At 34.9% G+C, this 19,062-nt stretch overlaps 1 protein-coding gene across 1 annotated transcript in view; it reads left to right on the forward strand.

The window, feature by feature from the left end:
• Nucleotides 1-5,595: 5,595 nt before the first annotated feature.
• The window catches only part of LOC121408645 (proteasome maturation protein-like), a 57,466-nt gene continuing 43,999 nt past the window's right edge, over nt 5,596-19,062 (forward strand). Inside the window, exon 1 of the mRNA XM_041600182.1 lies at nt 5,596-5,675. Coding sequence (XP_041456116.1) covers nt 5,637-5,675 — 39 coding nt within the window. The 5' untranslated portion in view covers nt 5,596-5,636. The remainder of the gene's footprint in view (nt 5,676-19,062) is intronic.

Genomic DNA, 19,062 nt, shown 5'->3' on the forward strand with positions numbered 1-19,062 from the left:
CCCCCCCATAGGTACGCTAGTGGTTGGGGTGGACTTGTCCTTTAATATTGATATGCATTGATAGCGCAGTTCCTTACTCTAAAAAAAATCAGTAAAAATGACTAGGGTCAGCTGTGTGCAACTGTTATTCTAGTCGAATTTAATTGTTTTCTAGTCGTATTTTTCTAGAACATATCTGACTAGAATACGTCAGAAATGTGATTAGACATGCCAGTTGCACCCAGCTGACTACTGGTATAGTCTATTTGACGGATTTGTTTTAGAAGTGTATATCATGGAGCTATAGCTCTATGTGTATATTTTGTAGATTCAATCTATTCCGAGATGCACTGTGCAAACAAAAAATCCTATGATGATGAAAATGAAAATATGACTGGATAAAGAAGTTATTGATAGTCCATGCACACAGGCAATATCCGTCAAGAGTACTTCAAAGTATTGTTGACCAAGAGTTTTGAATAGTCATCGTCTGGTGTTGCTTAGCAACAACGAAATGATAAAATTTATTTTCTGTCGAGGTCATGGATTAGCAAGTCTGTTGTTCACAACAGGCTTATGAAAGTAACAATGACTCATCTTTTATACACTTTATCGAATTTCGAACGTCAGATAAAAATGTTGTGCCTGCGTTTTGTATAAATAATGTTTTTCGTATAAATATATTTATCATATTTCACCATGGCACCATGCTTTATAATTTTGATACAAATTGAAAAAAAAGGAATATAGCTTATTACAATGTATATAGTGTCGTAGAGTGTTCTTTCCTTTAAGAGTGGAGCACTGTAGTCGCTCTTTTTATCTTTCGATTTGAGTTTAAATTTTTTAAACAGGCAGTGGTGACACCAGGATTTTCAAACTAGGAGGAGGGGCAAATGGGGGACAAAAGGGCATTTTTTTTTTGGGGGGGGAGCAATGACAGAAACAAAAATATTTGCATGTTTCACAAAATCGAGCGATGCTCGAGCTAAATTTTTTAACGTATGACCTGTTAAGGACTGATTGCAGTTATGGTGGATATCTCACCAAATAAATAATGCGAGCGCGAAGCGCGAGCTGAAAATTATTGATTTCCTGTGATGAAAACTGGACATTATAACCACTATTTTATAGCAGGATGGGCATATAGAAAAACATTTGATGCAAGTGCGTAGCGTGAGTTAAACAAAATTAAATATTCAGCTTTTTTTCTAATCATGAAAATGAAGGATGCGTATCTCAATAAAAATAAATAATAAAAACTTGAATCACGGGAAGAATGATATGTGCATAGTTATTTGAAATTGGTTAAGCGCGAGCGAGATTTTGATTTTTTATATTGACCTTAAGTATTTGTTTAAGTGACTAATATAGTTGGGAGCTAACAGTGACTGAGAAAATGTTCAAAATTTGAAGAGTAAAAAATAAATGTTTTTTTAGCATTTACTGTAGCCAATTTTTTTTAGTTTTCAAAATTCCTGGGGGAGGGGGGCGATTGGGGGGCAACGATCATTACGAGGGGGGGGGGGTAAATGCCCAAAAGCACTTGGTGCCGCCACTGTAAAAAATAAAAACGTCTAAGAAAGCGTGATTATCCATCTCAAAAGAAAGCTCACTTTTATTCTATTACTGAAAATATGTTTGTGTTTTTCGTTTGCTATCAATGAGGGCAAGGACTCAATAAGGGTCAAGATGAATTTCATTAATGTTCAATAAAATAATATTGGTAATAATTATGGTTTCAATAATGATTCAAGAAGAAGAAGAAAAAGAAGAAGAAGTGAAGATGAAGTGGAAAAAGAATATGAAAATGTTTGTATATAATCAGATCATTCAATTAATCCGCTATGATGTTATCCGTTATCATCATGATTTGACAAACACCTACTATACATGTATATATGAACAAGATATTGCAAGTTTACACACCCTGTGATGCCATACTTGCATCATCCGCGATATCTTTCTTGTTGCTTCGTTGTAACCTGGCAAGGTCGACAATAATTGCATGTCTAGACTTAATGTATTAATCACAAGAGGACAAACAACATTTTTAACGAGACTCCTTAAATTACTCCCTGGGGGGAACGGCTACAAGACAATATCTTTTGATTTTGATGGCCCAAACTTCTTCGATTCTGCACAAAATAAAACTCATGGCTGAATTAAGGGGTGCCGAAGTGGCTGCGGACCAGAACCACCTTCTCCAAGTTGGGGGTAGCTTTTTAAAATAATATTTTTTATTGTGAACATTCGATAATCGTCAATAGTCAATATTGTTGCACTGAACAAAATGTTCGGTTAATGAAAATTATTTTGGGTCGAAATTTTAAAGATGTATCAGAGACTCAACGAATTCTTGTCAAGCCACTAGTTGAGACCACTCCCGGAGACCACTAAAGCAATTTTACCCTCATGTATTATGGTGACGTTTGACACCAACTTCTCGATTATGATGTTGATGAAATCATCATAATCTTGTCTGAAAAATACGTTGAAGACAAATACCAAATCCACCCCGTATAGGTTTTCTTTTAGTTAGACTAGGGTATAGAGAGCATAAATGTAACATCACCACTTTGCAGAACCAAGATAATAACGGGGAATAATTGGGGAAGTTCCTTTTTATTCTTCTGCGCGAAGCGCGAAAGCAGATTATTTTCCATAGGGCTTTTTTTCAGACAAAAATATTCACAATGAATGCCCTTGAACACTCTTCACTCTATTCCATATTCTAATCTATTCTATTCAATTTCACTCCATTCCATTCTATGCTGTTTTATTCTATCCTATCTGAATATCGTGATCTATGTTAATTTGAAATTTTCTGTAAATGTACTTTTTTCACACTCCGTTCTCTTGTTAACATGTTCAAAAGTCTTCGCTCTCAAATTTGAAGACTCATTATACCAGTGGAACCATAGGCGGATCCAGGGGGGGCCCGAGGGGCCCGGGCCCCCCCTATTGGCGGAGCAAAAAAAAGGAAAAAGGAAAAAGAAGGGAAAAGAAGGAAGGCAAGCATAAGAGGAGGAAGATAAGTGAACAAAATACGATGAGGGGAAGACTTGGAAAATAATTTTTAACAAAATCTTTCATGTTGGGATATAAAATTTTCGCTCGCGCTTCGCGCTCGCATTGCCTTTTAGGTGATATCTTGCTCAATATGGACCTTAAAATATAAAATTTTGAAGTCAATATAAACATATTTCAGCTGGGAAATTGAACTTTCATTATTTTGTTTTATTTACAAATTGATTTTTTAAAAGTGTAAAAATTTCTGTTTTATGGTCTGAATATTAACAATTTCTGCTTGCGCTGCGCGCTCGCAAAATTTGATTTGTCAGGTACCTATTATTTTTCTGTATTTCATAACGTTCTCAAAATATCCCTATTTAGGTCAGATTTTCAAAACGTATCAGCTAGCGCTGCACGCTCGCATTTTGATTAGTGAGTTATGTATATCTCAATATTAATTATAAAACAAACTACTTAAAATCACCATTAGATGACAATTAATCATAAATTTCTGCTTGCGATTTGCGCTCGCATTAATGGATATTAAACTCATGCATCTTATGCATAATTACAAAAGTGCTTTAAATGTCCAGTTTTTCGGCCAAAATATTAATAGATTTCGCGCTCTCATGCTTAGGAAGAGAAATAGGAAGATATTCATCATTTTCTTATGATGACATAATGTCCTTATAGAATATCCCGGTCCTATGTCAAAACTCAAAGTAACAATGATGAAAAATATCAGCTCTGTTCACCTCACAGTTTTTCTACAAAGTGTTTGCAATACAGAGCTCAAAGTGACCCCTTTTCAGATTGGAATATCATATATTTTTAGCTTGCGCTTTGCGTTCGCTTTATTGATTTTCATGATAAAAAAAGGTATTTAAAATACCCAAATTCTAGGTCGAAATCTGAAACACACATTTATTCAGATACGCAGCTTGTTCTCCATTTAAATAATTATCCAGTTTTAGATCACAATATAAAAAAATTGTCTGCTCGCGCTTTGTGCTCGCATTATTAATGTATGAAAATTTCCAATAACTTAACCTTTTCATGATTTACAAAACATGAATAGAGTGTCCAGAATTTTTCCGCTCGCGCTTCGTTCTTGCATCAGTAATGTGAAGTTTTTGTCTTATCCTTTCCACGATTACAAAATGTGCTTAAAATTTCCATTATTCAGGTAGAAATGTCAAAAAATTTCAGCTCGCAATATTTGAATGTTGAAATATGTAACGTCTTCATAGCTAAGTTCAAGCAGTCCATAACAGGTACGTTTTCGATCAGCTCAAAACGTATATAAAAATTTTCCGCTCGCGCTCTGCGCTCGCATTAATAATGTAAGGAAGATCCCCACTTCCTCATCCTTTTCATGATTTACAAAACTTGAATAGTGTCTCGTTCAATAGGTCTAAATCTCGATTTTTTTTTTGCTCACGCTTCCCGCTCGCACCAATCGTTTAGTTATATACCTATTCTGTTAAGTTACAAAAAGTGCTTAGAATTTCCATTCCTTAGGCAAAAATGTCAAAAAATTTCAGCTCGCGCTTCGCGCTCGCATTATTTGATTTTTTAAAATATGTAACGTCTTCATGGCTAACTGCAAGCAAGTCCTTAACAGTTACTTTTCCATCAGTTCATTTCTGCTCGCGCTTCACGTTCGTAATAATTATTCACTTGCATACACATCTTTTTCAGGATAACAAACATTGCCCAGAATGTTCAAAACTATAGGAAAAAGTACATAAGATTCCCCCCAAAAAAAAAATAACTCGCGCTTCGCGCTCGCATTAAATAAATAAGGATTATGGTATTATATATGTTTATTCATAAGAATATAGCTAAGAAGTGACTAATAGGACTACCCCTTTAAAGACTGTTTCCAGAAGAAGAAGAAGAAACTAAAAATCCCGGCAAATATCATATTCGAGTGGCCGATCAGAGAAAATATGGCTGAAAAAAAAATTCCGGCCCCCCCTATTGGCGAAGGCTGGATCCGCCCCTGAGTGGAACAAAGAAAATTCTCACTGATAGGGCATTTTGACAGCGATTAAAATATCAAATCAATATCAACTATAGTGTTGGTAAAAAATGCAAATTTATGGTGCAAATTATCTTTTTAAGCTTTTGACATAAATATTAAAATTGAAGGTATATTTCCAAATGATCTGAATCTCTAAATTTGTCACAAATTTTCGGTTTAATGTTACTTCCAAAATGATCCTTTTATGCTCATTCGCTTCGCTCGCTTTAATTTTTAAAGAACGGCTAATGCGGGGGTTAATGGGGTGATTGGCGATGACATTGTCCCTTGGGCCCACCCATCCCTCAAAATTTTGGGCTTGATGCGGGTGTTGGTTATTATTGACATGGGAATCTAGCTCTGTTTAATCATGGACCTACCATGGTTTAATATTGAAAAGAGATAGAAATGAAGAAATGAGGGAAAGTACTGCAAGCTCATTATGGCAAGTGGAACACACAGAAAAGAGACCACCCAGATTCCTGAAATGACGATTTCGAATTAAATCATTCAAGTTTCAAGATTAAGTATTTTTTTCTTTTTTCTTTTGAAAGGGCATAAATAAATGCATTTTGGTAATTTTGTCAGGCGTCTTGCAACATGGATACAAACACGCATGCGCGCAGAATTACTAAGCAAAATGGCAGCAAACATGGTAAGCACGGGAGAAAGTATTGTTTTATTATGATAGATTTTTATTACGATGCAAATGTCTGAAATATTCACAAAGCATTTATTTTTTTCGTCAAGATATTTTGTTGCTATTTAGCTGTCGAATTTGCGTAGAATGTGTGTTTTTCAATGTGAAATACTAACATGAATTTTTGTATAGTCGTCATAGTAGTCCCATGCGCTTGTTTTGATGTCTGTTGTTGATGTCGGTAGAATTAAAGGCCTAGATTTAAATACGTTCGTCAGCTCAGATCTAATGTAATTCGTTAAGCTACTCGTTGTTAAAGCTGATCTGATGCTTTCCTACTCCTACAAAAAAAGTTAAAGAGAACTGAAAATGTGAGAAGAAAAAAAGAAAGGTTAAATTTAAAAGGAGAAAGGAAAGAAGAGCTGCTTTAACTAGTTTAAGTTAACTTAAGAAAAAGAAAGAAAAAAAGTGGAAGGAGCTGTGCTGTGACTGTGCCAGGGACTTGCTGAGTGAGAGTCATGATAATATGAAAGTAGTAGTTTGACTGTGAGAGTAGCAAGGATAGGCACACCCACTTATTCAATGAACAAGGCACTCATTCAATGAACAAGGTTATAATATAACCTTGTTCTCAGTTATATCTCCATGTGTGGCAAAATAAGGATGGCAATGTTTGGTTTATTTTCTCTTTTTGTTTGGGGAAAATGCCTGATTTTTTACACTGACAGTTTCCATCACACCTATTATTCATAGAACTTGGCTCTTATTCAAATTTGACACTTTAAATAATTTTTTTCTTACTTAAAAATAGAGATCTAAAAATGAAAAATTTCTTGCCATATTATTTTCCACCAATAGAGGGCTTACACAAAAATATGCCCAAAATTCAAGTTTTTGAGCGCTCTAGTGAATACAAAAATTATTCCCAAGTTACTAATGTAAAATAAATTGCAACTGTATGGAAATTAGTAATTTTGGTCACAAAAGTGATATTTTAATGATCTTTTAAAGTGTGTGCTCTGTACAACATTGGCATACCATAGTCCTACCTGAAGATTCCCCACAGGCAGCAGTGAACAAGTGGAACAAGGTTATGATATAACCTTGTTCTCAGTTATATCTCCATGTGTGGCAAAAGAAGGGTGGTAATGTTTGGCTTATTTTCTCTTTTTCTTTGGGGCAAATGCCTAATTTTTTTACACTGACAGTTCCCAATACACTTATCATTCATACAACTTTACTCTTATTTGAATTTGATTCTTTAAATAATTTTTTTCTTAATTAAAAACAGAGGTCAAAAAAAGAAAATTTTCTTGCCATGTTACTTTCCACCAATAGAGGACCAATTAGGGTCAATGAACTTTGGCAGAATCAGGGGTATCTGTTGAATTACCATCATAACTTTGAAAGTTTATTGGTCTAGTTCATTAAACTTGGACATAAGAGTAATCAAGTATCACTGAACATCCTGTTCGAGTTTCAGGTCACATGATCAAGGTCAAAGGTCATGTAAGGTCAATGAACTTTGGCTATGTTGGGGTTTTTTGTTGAATAACCGTCATATCTCTGTAAGCTTATTGGTCTAGTTCATAAAAAGTGGACATAAGAGTAACCATGTATCACTGAACATCTTGTGCGAGTTAGAGTAGTATTCAAAGTGAGCACTGCTGCTATATTGAACCGCATGATGCAGGTGAGACGGCCAGAGGCATTCCACTTGTTTTATAAGCTGTCATATACTTCTTCATCATTGACGTCTTGACACTAGCCATAGTGTCTTAAGCGAAGAACAATAAGATGGATTTTCCTAGGAAATCCATCTTTTCATATGATGATTGCTCGAAATACGTTAATTTTATTAATTTCTACACCTTCCTATGCCTAATGCGTAGGAAGGTTTTAAAAAATGTTAAATAAAAACGTAATAAAAAGACAATTTCTTACCTCACTGATGCCGCGTAGTCCCCTCGATCCAATGTAAACAACGGAAATACAATAGCGTTGACCCTTGAACCGCCTATGTATGACGTACTTCCGGCTAACGATGCCGTTTTGAAAAACCATTTATAGATAAAAATTATTATTTAACAAATATTAAAATCTATTACGTTAGTATAATAATTTGTTAAATAACATTGTAAATTGGATGAGTACCTCAGGTGATGGTTTGTGTACAACTATACTACATGGCCCTCAGGTTGAGTCCATAGAAATTGAATCGCCGATTTACAACTTGTCAGATTTATGTCGAAAATAAGTGTAATTGATGGAAAATATAGACTTACCATGTACGTATTAGATGTACTGTAGCGATAAGCAAATAGTTCACTCCTTTTCTATAGTTTATTGATAAAAATCAATTATTTAAATCTTTACACATTTCTTCACATTATATATTCACTGCCCATTTGAAAACGTATTCGCAATTGAAAACATGACTGCAGCTGTGTTTATTTGTGATTGTAGCCTATTGTTTTTTAATCGGCTTTGAATTCATAGCCCATGTAGAAATAGGTACATGTTTTTAATTAACAATTTTGAGACTGACAGAACCATGGAAAATAAAAGGAGTGAACTAGTTGCTTATCTCTTATTAGAGTAGGAGTACGAATAGATGCTTGGTTTAGTCCATTATTTGCATTAATTGTACTTATTTTTAGAAAAAAAAAATACAAGTTGTAAACCAACAGTCCAGTTTCTCACTTTCTATGGACTCGACCTCATGGTTTGACTCCTGAAGACGGACAGTCAACCTGTCCGAAATGTCGAGTCTCTCTACTACTCATCATCTCTACTCACTGACTCAAGCCAGCATCTCCTCATCAGCTCTACTACTCAAGCTGTTCTCACTCAACATTCCTTCTGGTTTACAGTCCTTTTCAGGACTATTTTCAAGAAAGAATACTCTACTCTCAAATCTCCACTTTCTCGCCTATACATTTCTTCTCTTCTTCTATCCACTGTTTCTATAACACACATGGTGTACCGTAAACCACATCAGCAACTGTACATGCCAGTCATGCAAATCTTCAAACAACATCATGGATCGTGTAGTGTAGTATTCATGTGACATCACCTGAGGTAGCATAGAGCTTTGTGTTAACATGCATGCTCTAAGAAATCTTTTATCAGACACTGTACATACACTTATACACCGCTCTTCACCAGTATGATTTATACTAGATAGTGGCCTCTACTGTTTCCACAAAAGATGATTCAAGTAATGAGTATTGAAAGAAACAATTTGTAAATATTGGGCCATACCAAATGAAATTTTGACCTCCTAACTTGTAGATCCTGGCCAATAATACACTGACTTCAATGGGGCTAATTATGTATTCAGGTCATATCTCATGCCCCAATGGACCAATTCTCACCAAATTTTGGAAGTGGAGGTATTTCGTCATGCTCTACCAAAATAGGGTATCAAAAATGCTGAAATGCAAAAGAAAAAGTTTTTTGTGACGTCATCACTTCAGTACTCTATTCTCATGACCTTTAAGAAAAGTCCAGTCCACTCAACAAGTTGATATGAGTAGAGAAAAATCATACAATCTTAAATTTGATTGTAAAAGGTGGACACGATATGAAAAAATAATGGCGTATCACATTTTTACAAGTTTATGAAATACTGCATGTATATTATTGGAAGATTGTGAATGATGGAACCAGTGATGTCTTAATCTGGCTAATTATCTTATTTCAACAATTTAATGATGATTAGTTGATTACTGTCTGCTTCTTTGAACATTAATTACCTTTCTCCTCTGCAGTTTATAGTCATAATTTATTGTTGGCAATCACAATTATAAGAACACGTAACATTGACTCTAGTGAGAGAAACAAATCCTGCTAACGTACAATATGAGAAAAGAGATCTAAAGAAAGTTGTTGGAGTGTCATTAGTGCAAAGCTATTATGGAAATATAAGCTGATGAAGCCGAATCCACAGTTGCAGGCAAAATATTTTACCAGCATTTAACACTGATAAAAAAATGGGGATTTTCAGATTGTTTTCCTGCATCAGACCTGTAGGCAAAAGAAAAGGCAGTTTCACTGGAATGGTGATAAATCCATATATAATTTTTGTGTGTTATGAAAACATTTTGTTCTTTTATTCATGGAGAGAGAGTGCCTCTGCAAATATTTAATTCTTTATTAAAGTTGTAATCAGCCTGCATGAATCTAGTTGCATCCTGGTTGACATACTCTTCAAGGAGTAAACTCTTTGTTACAAATGTCAAAAACGAAAGAGTATGATTTTGCAAACCTAGACTTGTATGCTTGCTACATTATGATGACTGGATATTTCTTCAGGTTTCATTGAAGAAGCAAGATCTGAGTTGGACACCGGGTTTCCAAGTAGAAGCTGGATGACTCTTAAATACATGGACTTTTCTTCATCCAGAGTTCAAAGGGCTGCACTATCATTGGTGTAAGGGAATGCTCAAATGATGAGTTTTCTCCTTATTTGAACTCCAAATATTTCTTATTTGTGAAGAACATTCAAGGACATGAAACATGAGCCATTTTTACGCCACTCCCCAAAAGCCATCATGGTGATTGGAATATCTGTATAAGAGGGTATCATAAAACTCTAGGCAAGTGGATGAGGAGACACAATCAGTAAGGGTGTTAGTGAAAATTGTGAACTGAAGGGGACCCAGAATAGTATCCTAAGGTATGGCTGATTTGACTGGTGGAGTTACTCTTCTTCCTCTCAAGTAGAACTTGTTCCACCAGATAGCTTAGAAAAGATGATGGTTGAAGGAGAAGTGGAAGGAGAGGCCAGACCAGGACGGAGGAAGACAGGATCAGGAATTGGACAGTGGGTGGAATAACCAAAATGCATACAAGAGAATGCCGATTGATGGTTCTTTGAGGACTATGGCAACGAAGTAGCAGCAGTAGTATCAGTACTGTAGTAGTAGAACTTGTTTGGTTCAATCTCAGAAGGATTCCTGAATCAATGACAGTATTCGTCAACTGACTCTAATAAGAAGTTGAGTCCTTTGCAAAATGATTAAAAATGGCATTGATTGGTTCCAAGGTCATTAATTGTTAGAAGTTGTGACTCATGACTCTTTCTAAAGCCAAATTAGCAGTCTGTTATGTGAGCTTGTGCATCCAGTTGATTTAGCCAATCGTGATTAATTCTGCAACTTAAAATTTCATGGAGAATTTTTTTTTTCAAAATCTACAAAGATTTATGAAGTGCATAACAAAATATAGGTTATCTAGATTTAGAGGGCTAATATTAAAACATGATTGGATACCACAATTGGAATTTTATAGAATATGAAAGAGCAACTCTTCATTCTTTTATTGATAATACTGTACCCCGGGGCTGTACCACTAAACTGCCACACATAATTAAATACATGTATGAAGTAAATCAATTTGGAAGTGGAGATTCCATTTTTTCAAGATTTGCTGAATAAGATTATATGATGAATGGAATCTCATCACTCAGTCCAAAAAACCCCACAATTTTCACCTTTCATTCATTAATATGTAAACAGTCTGTTTAATGGGACCGTGTCCAGTTATAAAAATTCACTTTGCTGAGGCACGAGTGACGTTTTATGTTGGTACTATTTGTCAAGACTTGGGGGGAAATGGAAGTCTATCTGCTGTTTAAACAGCATCAATTTATTGAATCATGCATGATTGCTATCAGAGGTACAAGTAATGTATTAATAAAAAGCTGAGGATTTGCTCATATATATTCTGGTGAATTTAACCTGTAGAATATCCTCTGAATTTGTGCTCTTTAAATTTGGATCATCTTTTGTGTATTTAAATCTGGAGAAAGAAATGTGAAAAAAAAAATGTAACCTAAGGCCTTGCCTTTTCCGAGCCCACTTGATGATTTGAGCAACAAGATGTAATTCATAATTAGTTGTTTAGCTTGCTCCGGCAGTCATTCCCATATTTGAAAAAAAAATGATATTCATAGAAAGATTGGAGATCAAAACAAGTAGAATTTAAGGATATGTGACATCCTATTGATATGTCTTCTTGCATTAGCAAGTTTTCTTATTATATTGATCATATCACAATGAATTTTTGATATCCGCAATAAACTTACAGAGTAACTTTTTTGCAAGAAAACAAATCTCAGCAAAAATGAATTATTCCTGTTACCAATGGTAACTGGCATCTTTGCTTTTTTTTTATTGCCTGCATAGCAGAGCGAGACTATAGAGTACCGAAGTGATGTCACATAAAACTTATTTAGCATTTCAGCGTGTTTAATACCATATTGTGGTAGAGCATGATGAAAAACCCCCATCACCAAAATTTTGTGGGAATTGGCCCCATGGAAGTCAGTGCATTAAAGGCCTGGTTCTAAATGTCATGTCACCTAATTCAAGAAACAAAAAAAAATGTAGGAAGGAAGGTATTCCAACTCGTTTGATCCACAATGGCAAAGACATCAAAAGAAACATGTGGGAGTAAGCATAATAAACATGTTCATGGTTAAAAAGGCAATGCTACCTTCCTGAAAAGATAATCAACTTCATAAAACCGGTCTTATACTCTCATGATTTTGGCTTCCTGAAAGTTATAGTTATTGTTAATTTGTATCTGTTACATAAATAAAATCTATATACACTGTATCATTGGTAATTTTGCAATTACAAATGGATGTCTGAAAGGCTTACATGTTACAAATTTAATATTTGTCATTACAAATATAGTACATGGAAACTAGATTTCTGCTGGCAGTTACAATTATATTTAGAAAAAGATAATCAAAATGTAATATAAATATAACTAAGAGGACAAAGCCATGGCAGAAGTGATTATTGGTCTTAATTTTGTGTTTAAGAATTTAATCATAACATCAAATGTATTCATCAAAGTGTGTACAATCCATGTACAATACATTTGGTTAATCATTTATCATCTAAGAATTAGACTTTCATAGCTTCAAGAGAATGAAGATCTTTGGGTTCATATGAATGTGACTTCCTGCTGCTATTTTTGTTCCTGCTCAAGAACTTTTCAGAACAAACTCATGTTGAGGGGTACATGTAGGGATGATAGGCACAGCATTGGGTGACATACTTGATATGTTTTAAAATTAGAATGAAGCCAGAATGAGGCTACATGACAAGATGTCTGCTACTGTACGTGCCTGACCAAGTTTCCATGTTTGTTCGTAAAATGTTCTCATTATTTAATGAAAAAAGTCATGACAATGGAGTTAGGATGGAGGGATGAAGGGGAAAGGGGGTGGGTAGATTTAAACCTCGGAAACCACAAGAATTCACAGTCATGATGCTGATTAAGTCTCAGTAGGGCCGTCTACACCAGCCCAGAGTTTTCAAATAATCTCGCTGTTTCTGATCCGCCAAATTAACCCAACCGGAACAATCTCGAGATTATTTGTAGTGAAGATACAATTATGGCGATAGTTCTCTGGATTAATCCAAGATTGCAATTCGAAGTTAGTCTGCTATGCAGACTCTGAATGGCTCGTGAGGTGGGATCTGCTATTGGTTTGCGAAGCAAACCAGCCTGAAAGAGCGAGCGAAGCAGCCTCAGTAGACATAGTGTGCTATGCAGACTCGTTGAATCAGCTGAGGTACACACACTGCAGATGTGGGTCTACATTTGTAGACTAATCCGAAGTCAACTTAAGATTACAGTGTATTTGCAAAATAGCACACTATTTACGAATTATCCTGCTAATTCGCAGATGCGCTCAGGATTATTTATGCACAGCGTCAGACCATAATGCATTCATGCCTAGCTCGAACACAAATTGCTCTCCTTGCGCTGGTGGAGATTGGGTTTCTTGAATCTCGAGATTAATTGCGAAGAGGGCCGATCGGGCTAATATCTCGAGATTGAGCAAACTCGGGGTGGTGCAGCACCGCCTGGTGTAATCTGGAATCTTGTTCACATTCAGCTCAATTCAATGAACCCGACCCAACTCAATGATTTAGTGGGAATAGGTTCAGCATGTTTGAATGCTCCAATGAATCTCGGGAACATTCTTATTAAAGTAATCTTCTTTACTGGTTTACGAAACCATCTCTTTACAGGCTTTTCATGAGTGTTTGTACCATTACACAACTGAATGTTCTAGCCAGTTTTTTTATTCAATGAATCAATTCAGTGCGAACCAGATCAGGAAATGAGTGTGAACAGGATTTAGGATTGATAGTCAGTGTCTGTCTGTATGTCTCCCCATCACATCAACACTGTTTGGTCTATACCGGTATTCATGTTGAAAACTGATGGATTGCAACAAAAATAGGTGGGAGGAGCTTCGACTTTTACACCTTTTTTATGCTTCAAATTTCTACTATGTTTTTCAGATTTCATTGAAAGATATGAATGTATAGTACAGGTAACCTTGACTGTCAGAGTGGTTCCATTTTTTGATGGGTTTTTGTAGGTTGCTTGGTACATTAATGCACACTAATTAAATCTTAATCCTGGAATTCCTGTTCTAATTTTTGAAGAAGGAAGATAAACAGTCGGCTATTCAACGTAAAAATAGTCAACAATGTTTCCACGTTGAATTCACGTCAGCAATCTGTAAGGTTTGCCCTTTCTTTCCATGAATCTTTTCTAGCCCAAACAGTCAATTTTATTCATGTAGGGACTGTCAAACCTGAAAGGTGTTAGCCAGAGTATTTTGATATACGTTAGACTATGGCAAATCATTCTCTTTTACCCATATCAAGTTTTGCCTTTTTGTAACAACTCAGATGATTTTCCCCATGAAGAATTTGCAATTCTTGATGTCAAGAATTGAATGATTGATATCAAGAAATTAGATTGCAGGACAAAATGGCTGGCCATGCGTAAGGTTTGTCAGTATACGCTGGCTAAAGTTTCCAGCGGTGGCAGAATTTTTAGAAAAATCTAATAAAAAAGGGTCTTTATCATGTTTTTGACAAAGAGTGCATCAGACCTCAAGCAGAGTTGGGATTGTTTGAAGAAGAATAGAAGTTTTATCCCTCATTCTGAGAATCTAGGAGTGACGTTAATCATGGCCGTTGTATGTTCTATTTCATGCTGTGACATTATGTCAGTTGTCCAGGCCCAAGAAGGGTGTACATATAGACATGCACCTGTTTTCTTCTTGTTATTGAAAGTACAATGGAAAATGATTTCTTTTTTTTTTCATTTTTATTTTGCCAAGCTATGCACATTTTAGGAATATAATGATGATGTTACCAATGATAGTTGAGGGTTCTTGTATGTTGCTGATGTTTGCTCATGTTTTGCACTCTGGCATGATTGTTGTCCATAGCAACAAATTATCAAGTTTGGAGATGCTCACCGTTTGTGAAGGGTACTGTGTCTTGAAATAGAAAACAAGATTAGGGCACATTATGAAGGGTTTTGGATAGTTATGAAGAATCTGGTAAAATATTTTTCAGACTTCTTTTTTTTTCTTGAAAAGAAAGTAGTGTACCGGTATTTACAAAATAGGGTCATTACAGATATGTGATAATAATTGTTTTTGACTCCGTAATATCTCATGATTGAATGTAAAACATATACATGTAGATGATTACTTTGGCTGATAAAAAAATTAATACTGTAACTTTAAAACAATTATTTGAATACATCGAGAGAAAACATCTACTTATACACACAAAAAACAATTGGAAAATAATGATTTCATGGTTTATTTGGAAGCTCCAAATAGCAAGATGCATGATAAGACCGATCAAGTTAGAAATAAGTTTGAAAAAGAGTGACACATCATAGTCACTGGATTCCCTGACAATAGAAATCTCAACTTTGATTCTATCCAAATTCCTGGCTTCAGGTGTTTATGGGTTTACATCTTGATAAAAATCTCTCCTGAAGAAAGGAGATCTATGAGTCATTTCATGCTTCTCGCAAGTACAGGATAATGATCAACAAGTTGCAAATTACCTGAGAAAAAAAAAATGTTTAGGATTTGTTTCACTGTTGCATCTGATCTAACTTCACTTCTGTCAGATATTTTATTCTTCAGTATCTTTTAAAGGTAAATCCCACCTGTAGTGACATTAACAATATGAATTTTGAACAGAATTCAATAATGTCAACAAGTATCACTTTATACATGTAAAATCATTTGACAAGTGGTATTGTAAGAATGCTCACTGATGAGAAAAATAAGCAATGCATTCTGTTAACAATAGATAGGTCTTAGCTGCAATTATTTATTTAGCCCGTATGCTTTAGATCTGTGTTAACAATTTTAGTTTGCATGTTTTTTTTTTAGCTTTCTTTTATTATCAACAATATATGCTTTACTAGTAAATGTCAGATCTTACAAATCTAGAAGATTATGATATGATAATGCACAGGTCTTAATTTTCTTTATTATTCACTGGAGATATTTGGGTATGACTTTAAATGTATCAAACTCGGACATTTACAGGGAAGTTTGTAATAGTTCCTGAATGGAAGATGTTTCTTGTGAACATGAGCTAGAGGCAGACTATGATTTCTTATTGATAATATCCAGTATGACTCAGTATCATCTTGCATTCATTATTTCTTGAGGCCTAGGATGCAAAGTTTGTATGAATACACAGATGTATTGAAGAACTATAAATGTTACTGAGTGATATGTTGCCTAGATACAGTCTATATACTATCACTCATGTAGAAAGAAGAGGAAGAGAATAGAAAATCATGGAAAGGACCTTGTTTCAGACCAACTGAAATACCCAAAATACCTGGTATTTGCTGATTGGGATATCTACCCCGACCAGAATATATGAGGTATTTTTGCCAGTGTGAAAGAAAATTGCTCTTGATATTCCTGAAAGAATATTCCTGATACTTATAGGTACTTTCAAATTATGAGAAATTTTGCAGGTATTCTTACATGATGGTGGGTAATCTTGCGGTGGGAATGGAAATTGGAAAATTCTTTTCAATATGTTAGGCATGCGTGCCACAGTGTGGTTGGAACTTGCTAGCTTGCTGAGCTTGTCAGACCATACTGTGCATACTCATAACTTAACACTCTTGGGTTGGCATGAATGCAATATTAGGAATTGTAAAGCCTGAACAGGATCATATAAATTTACTGGTATTTTGGGAATTAAGTCAGTGTGAATGCACCTAAAGATATCCTATTTTAAAAGAAAAAGGGAAAGTAAAGGGGAGGAGAAGACATAGAGCACTGACTGTAAAGAGTTGTAATGACATTTCTAGTGTAGTAGGTTTCATGGTACACCATGTATCTTTCCTGGGCAAGTGTTGGTCCTGATAAGGAGCACCCAAACTTTATGTTTTGACTAGTTTGTTCTTGTCATCTTCAGTATGTTCTTGTCATCTTCTTAAGACGACAAGAACACACTTGTCGAAACGTTGAGTTTGGTTGGTCCTTTTCAGGACCAACACTTGCCCAAGAAAGATGGTGTACCGTGAAACCTGACTATTCTTCTTTACCATGGAAATCTTCAGAAGTTACAATGACACTTTGTTTTGAGTGATAAAGAGAGATTTATTTCATATTGTGTTTGCCCTCAATGATTCTTTTTTTTTAGAAGTAATGAAAATTGTGGTACAATTTATGTTGATATGTCATAGGTGAGAACTTGTGTGTCTTGCTATCTAGCATTACATTCTAAATATAGGCTTGGGATATAGTTTAAAAGTCACTAAGAAAAAAAGCATGATTTTTTTTCTTTCAGGTAAACATTTTGAAATCAAAGTTCATTATTGGCTGATTAATGAATAGTGTCACATTTGAGTCACTTTCCTTCAGCCGCGATATCTCATATTCTTAAAATAAGACTGTAACGCAAAGTCACCAATACATATGTTTGTGATATTCTGATAGCAATCTTTTGCTCCTGAGAGAGGATATTCTAGGTAGAAATATCTGATTTTAAGAAGCTTTTGAAGATATGAGATATGAGAAGTCACAATTTTTGCTGTTATTCCTGTATTTGTGTAGCTTCTTTGGATTCAGAGGATAGACCAATTTTCTTAAATGTCTTCATTCTTAGACAATCAAAAAGTGAAATTCAAAACATTCCTCTTTCTGCTAGGGAACAAAACGTAAAATGGAAACAAGATACTGAATAAGGAGAATAGAAGAAAGTAGATATGAGTGACCTGATTGTATCAATGCATTTCCCTACCCAAAGATATCCTCTTCGTACTTCTGCAGAATAAATAATACATTCCTTCCTATTCCTACATTTAGTAGCTTGAAACAAAAAGATAATATTAATCTTTGTTTCATATAGTTTTTGGATGCCGGTAGGATAAAAGTCTTAAACTTTGATGAGACAGGATGCTAAGACACTGAAAGGAAATTGATAGAAATGTGAGAAGCTATAAAGGCTTAAAAATGCAGTTTTCAGATTTTCTCTTCTATGTTAAGGGTTTATAGGACTGGGTCTCTAATAAAGGCTTAAAATATAAAAATGCAGTTTTCAGATTTACTCTTCTATGTTACGGGTTTATAGGGGATTGGGTCTCTAGTCTCTATGAAAGAATAACTTGAAATTTAAAGGGATGGTCCGGGCTGAAAATATTTATATCTTAATACATAGTGTAGAATTCACTGAGCAATAATTTTTTCATTATTTCATACTTGTGTGAATAATATGTCACCCTTATAATGAAATAAGTTGCAGCAATAAATATCTAATGCACTAAATCAGTTGTCAATCCAATTTTTCCAGTTCTTGGAGGAAAAATTTGAATAAACCTAATTTCATATAATAAAATACAAAAGAACAAGTGGGGATGTGACATCATCAGCCCACCTAATGAATATTCATGGCGACTGTTTTCACAAAATATTGCTAAACTTTAAAATTCAATAACTTTATTTGTTATCCGATTTTGATGAAATTTTCGGCATTTTGCTCAGTGAATTCTACTCTATTTATTAAGCTATAAATACTTTCAGCCTGGACCATCCCTTTCCCACTTTGTGTTGATGAATTCTAGACAAATCTTCCCCAGGTGTATTAAATGTGCATGGGTATTGGTTTGACCTGAGAGAAATATAAATCTAAAAACACTCGATAAGTGTTAATTGTTAACCACTCCAGTGACCCTACATTGAATCCTTGAATAGGGAAAACGCACAGTAACACAATTTCAAAGGATGTGAATATTTCAGTAGATTTCAAACATCAAAGTGAGAGTGAGGTAAAAGGACAAACACTTGAAGCCAAGCCCTGTAATATATGTCAAAACTTTGAGCCTCAGCCAACTATCTAGCATTTAAACTGTCAATATAAACTACAGGGGCTGCTAAATTTCATTAAGTTCATGGCCTACAAGTGTACTTTACAAAAAAACCCTTCTCTCATCAAAAAACAGTGTTTATATTGAAAGGCATATAAATTCAACGAACAAACAGTAAATCAAAGACTTTATGAACTTCCTTAATATTTTTCTA

Source organism: Lytechinus variegatus, chromosome 1, assembly GCF_018143015.1.
Source record: "Lytechinus variegatus isolate NC3 chromosome 1, Lvar_3.0, whole genome shotgun sequence".
Taxonomy (NCBI): domain Eukaryota; kingdom Metazoa; phylum Echinodermata; class Echinoidea; order Temnopleuroida; family Toxopneustidae; genus Lytechinus; species Lytechinus variegatus.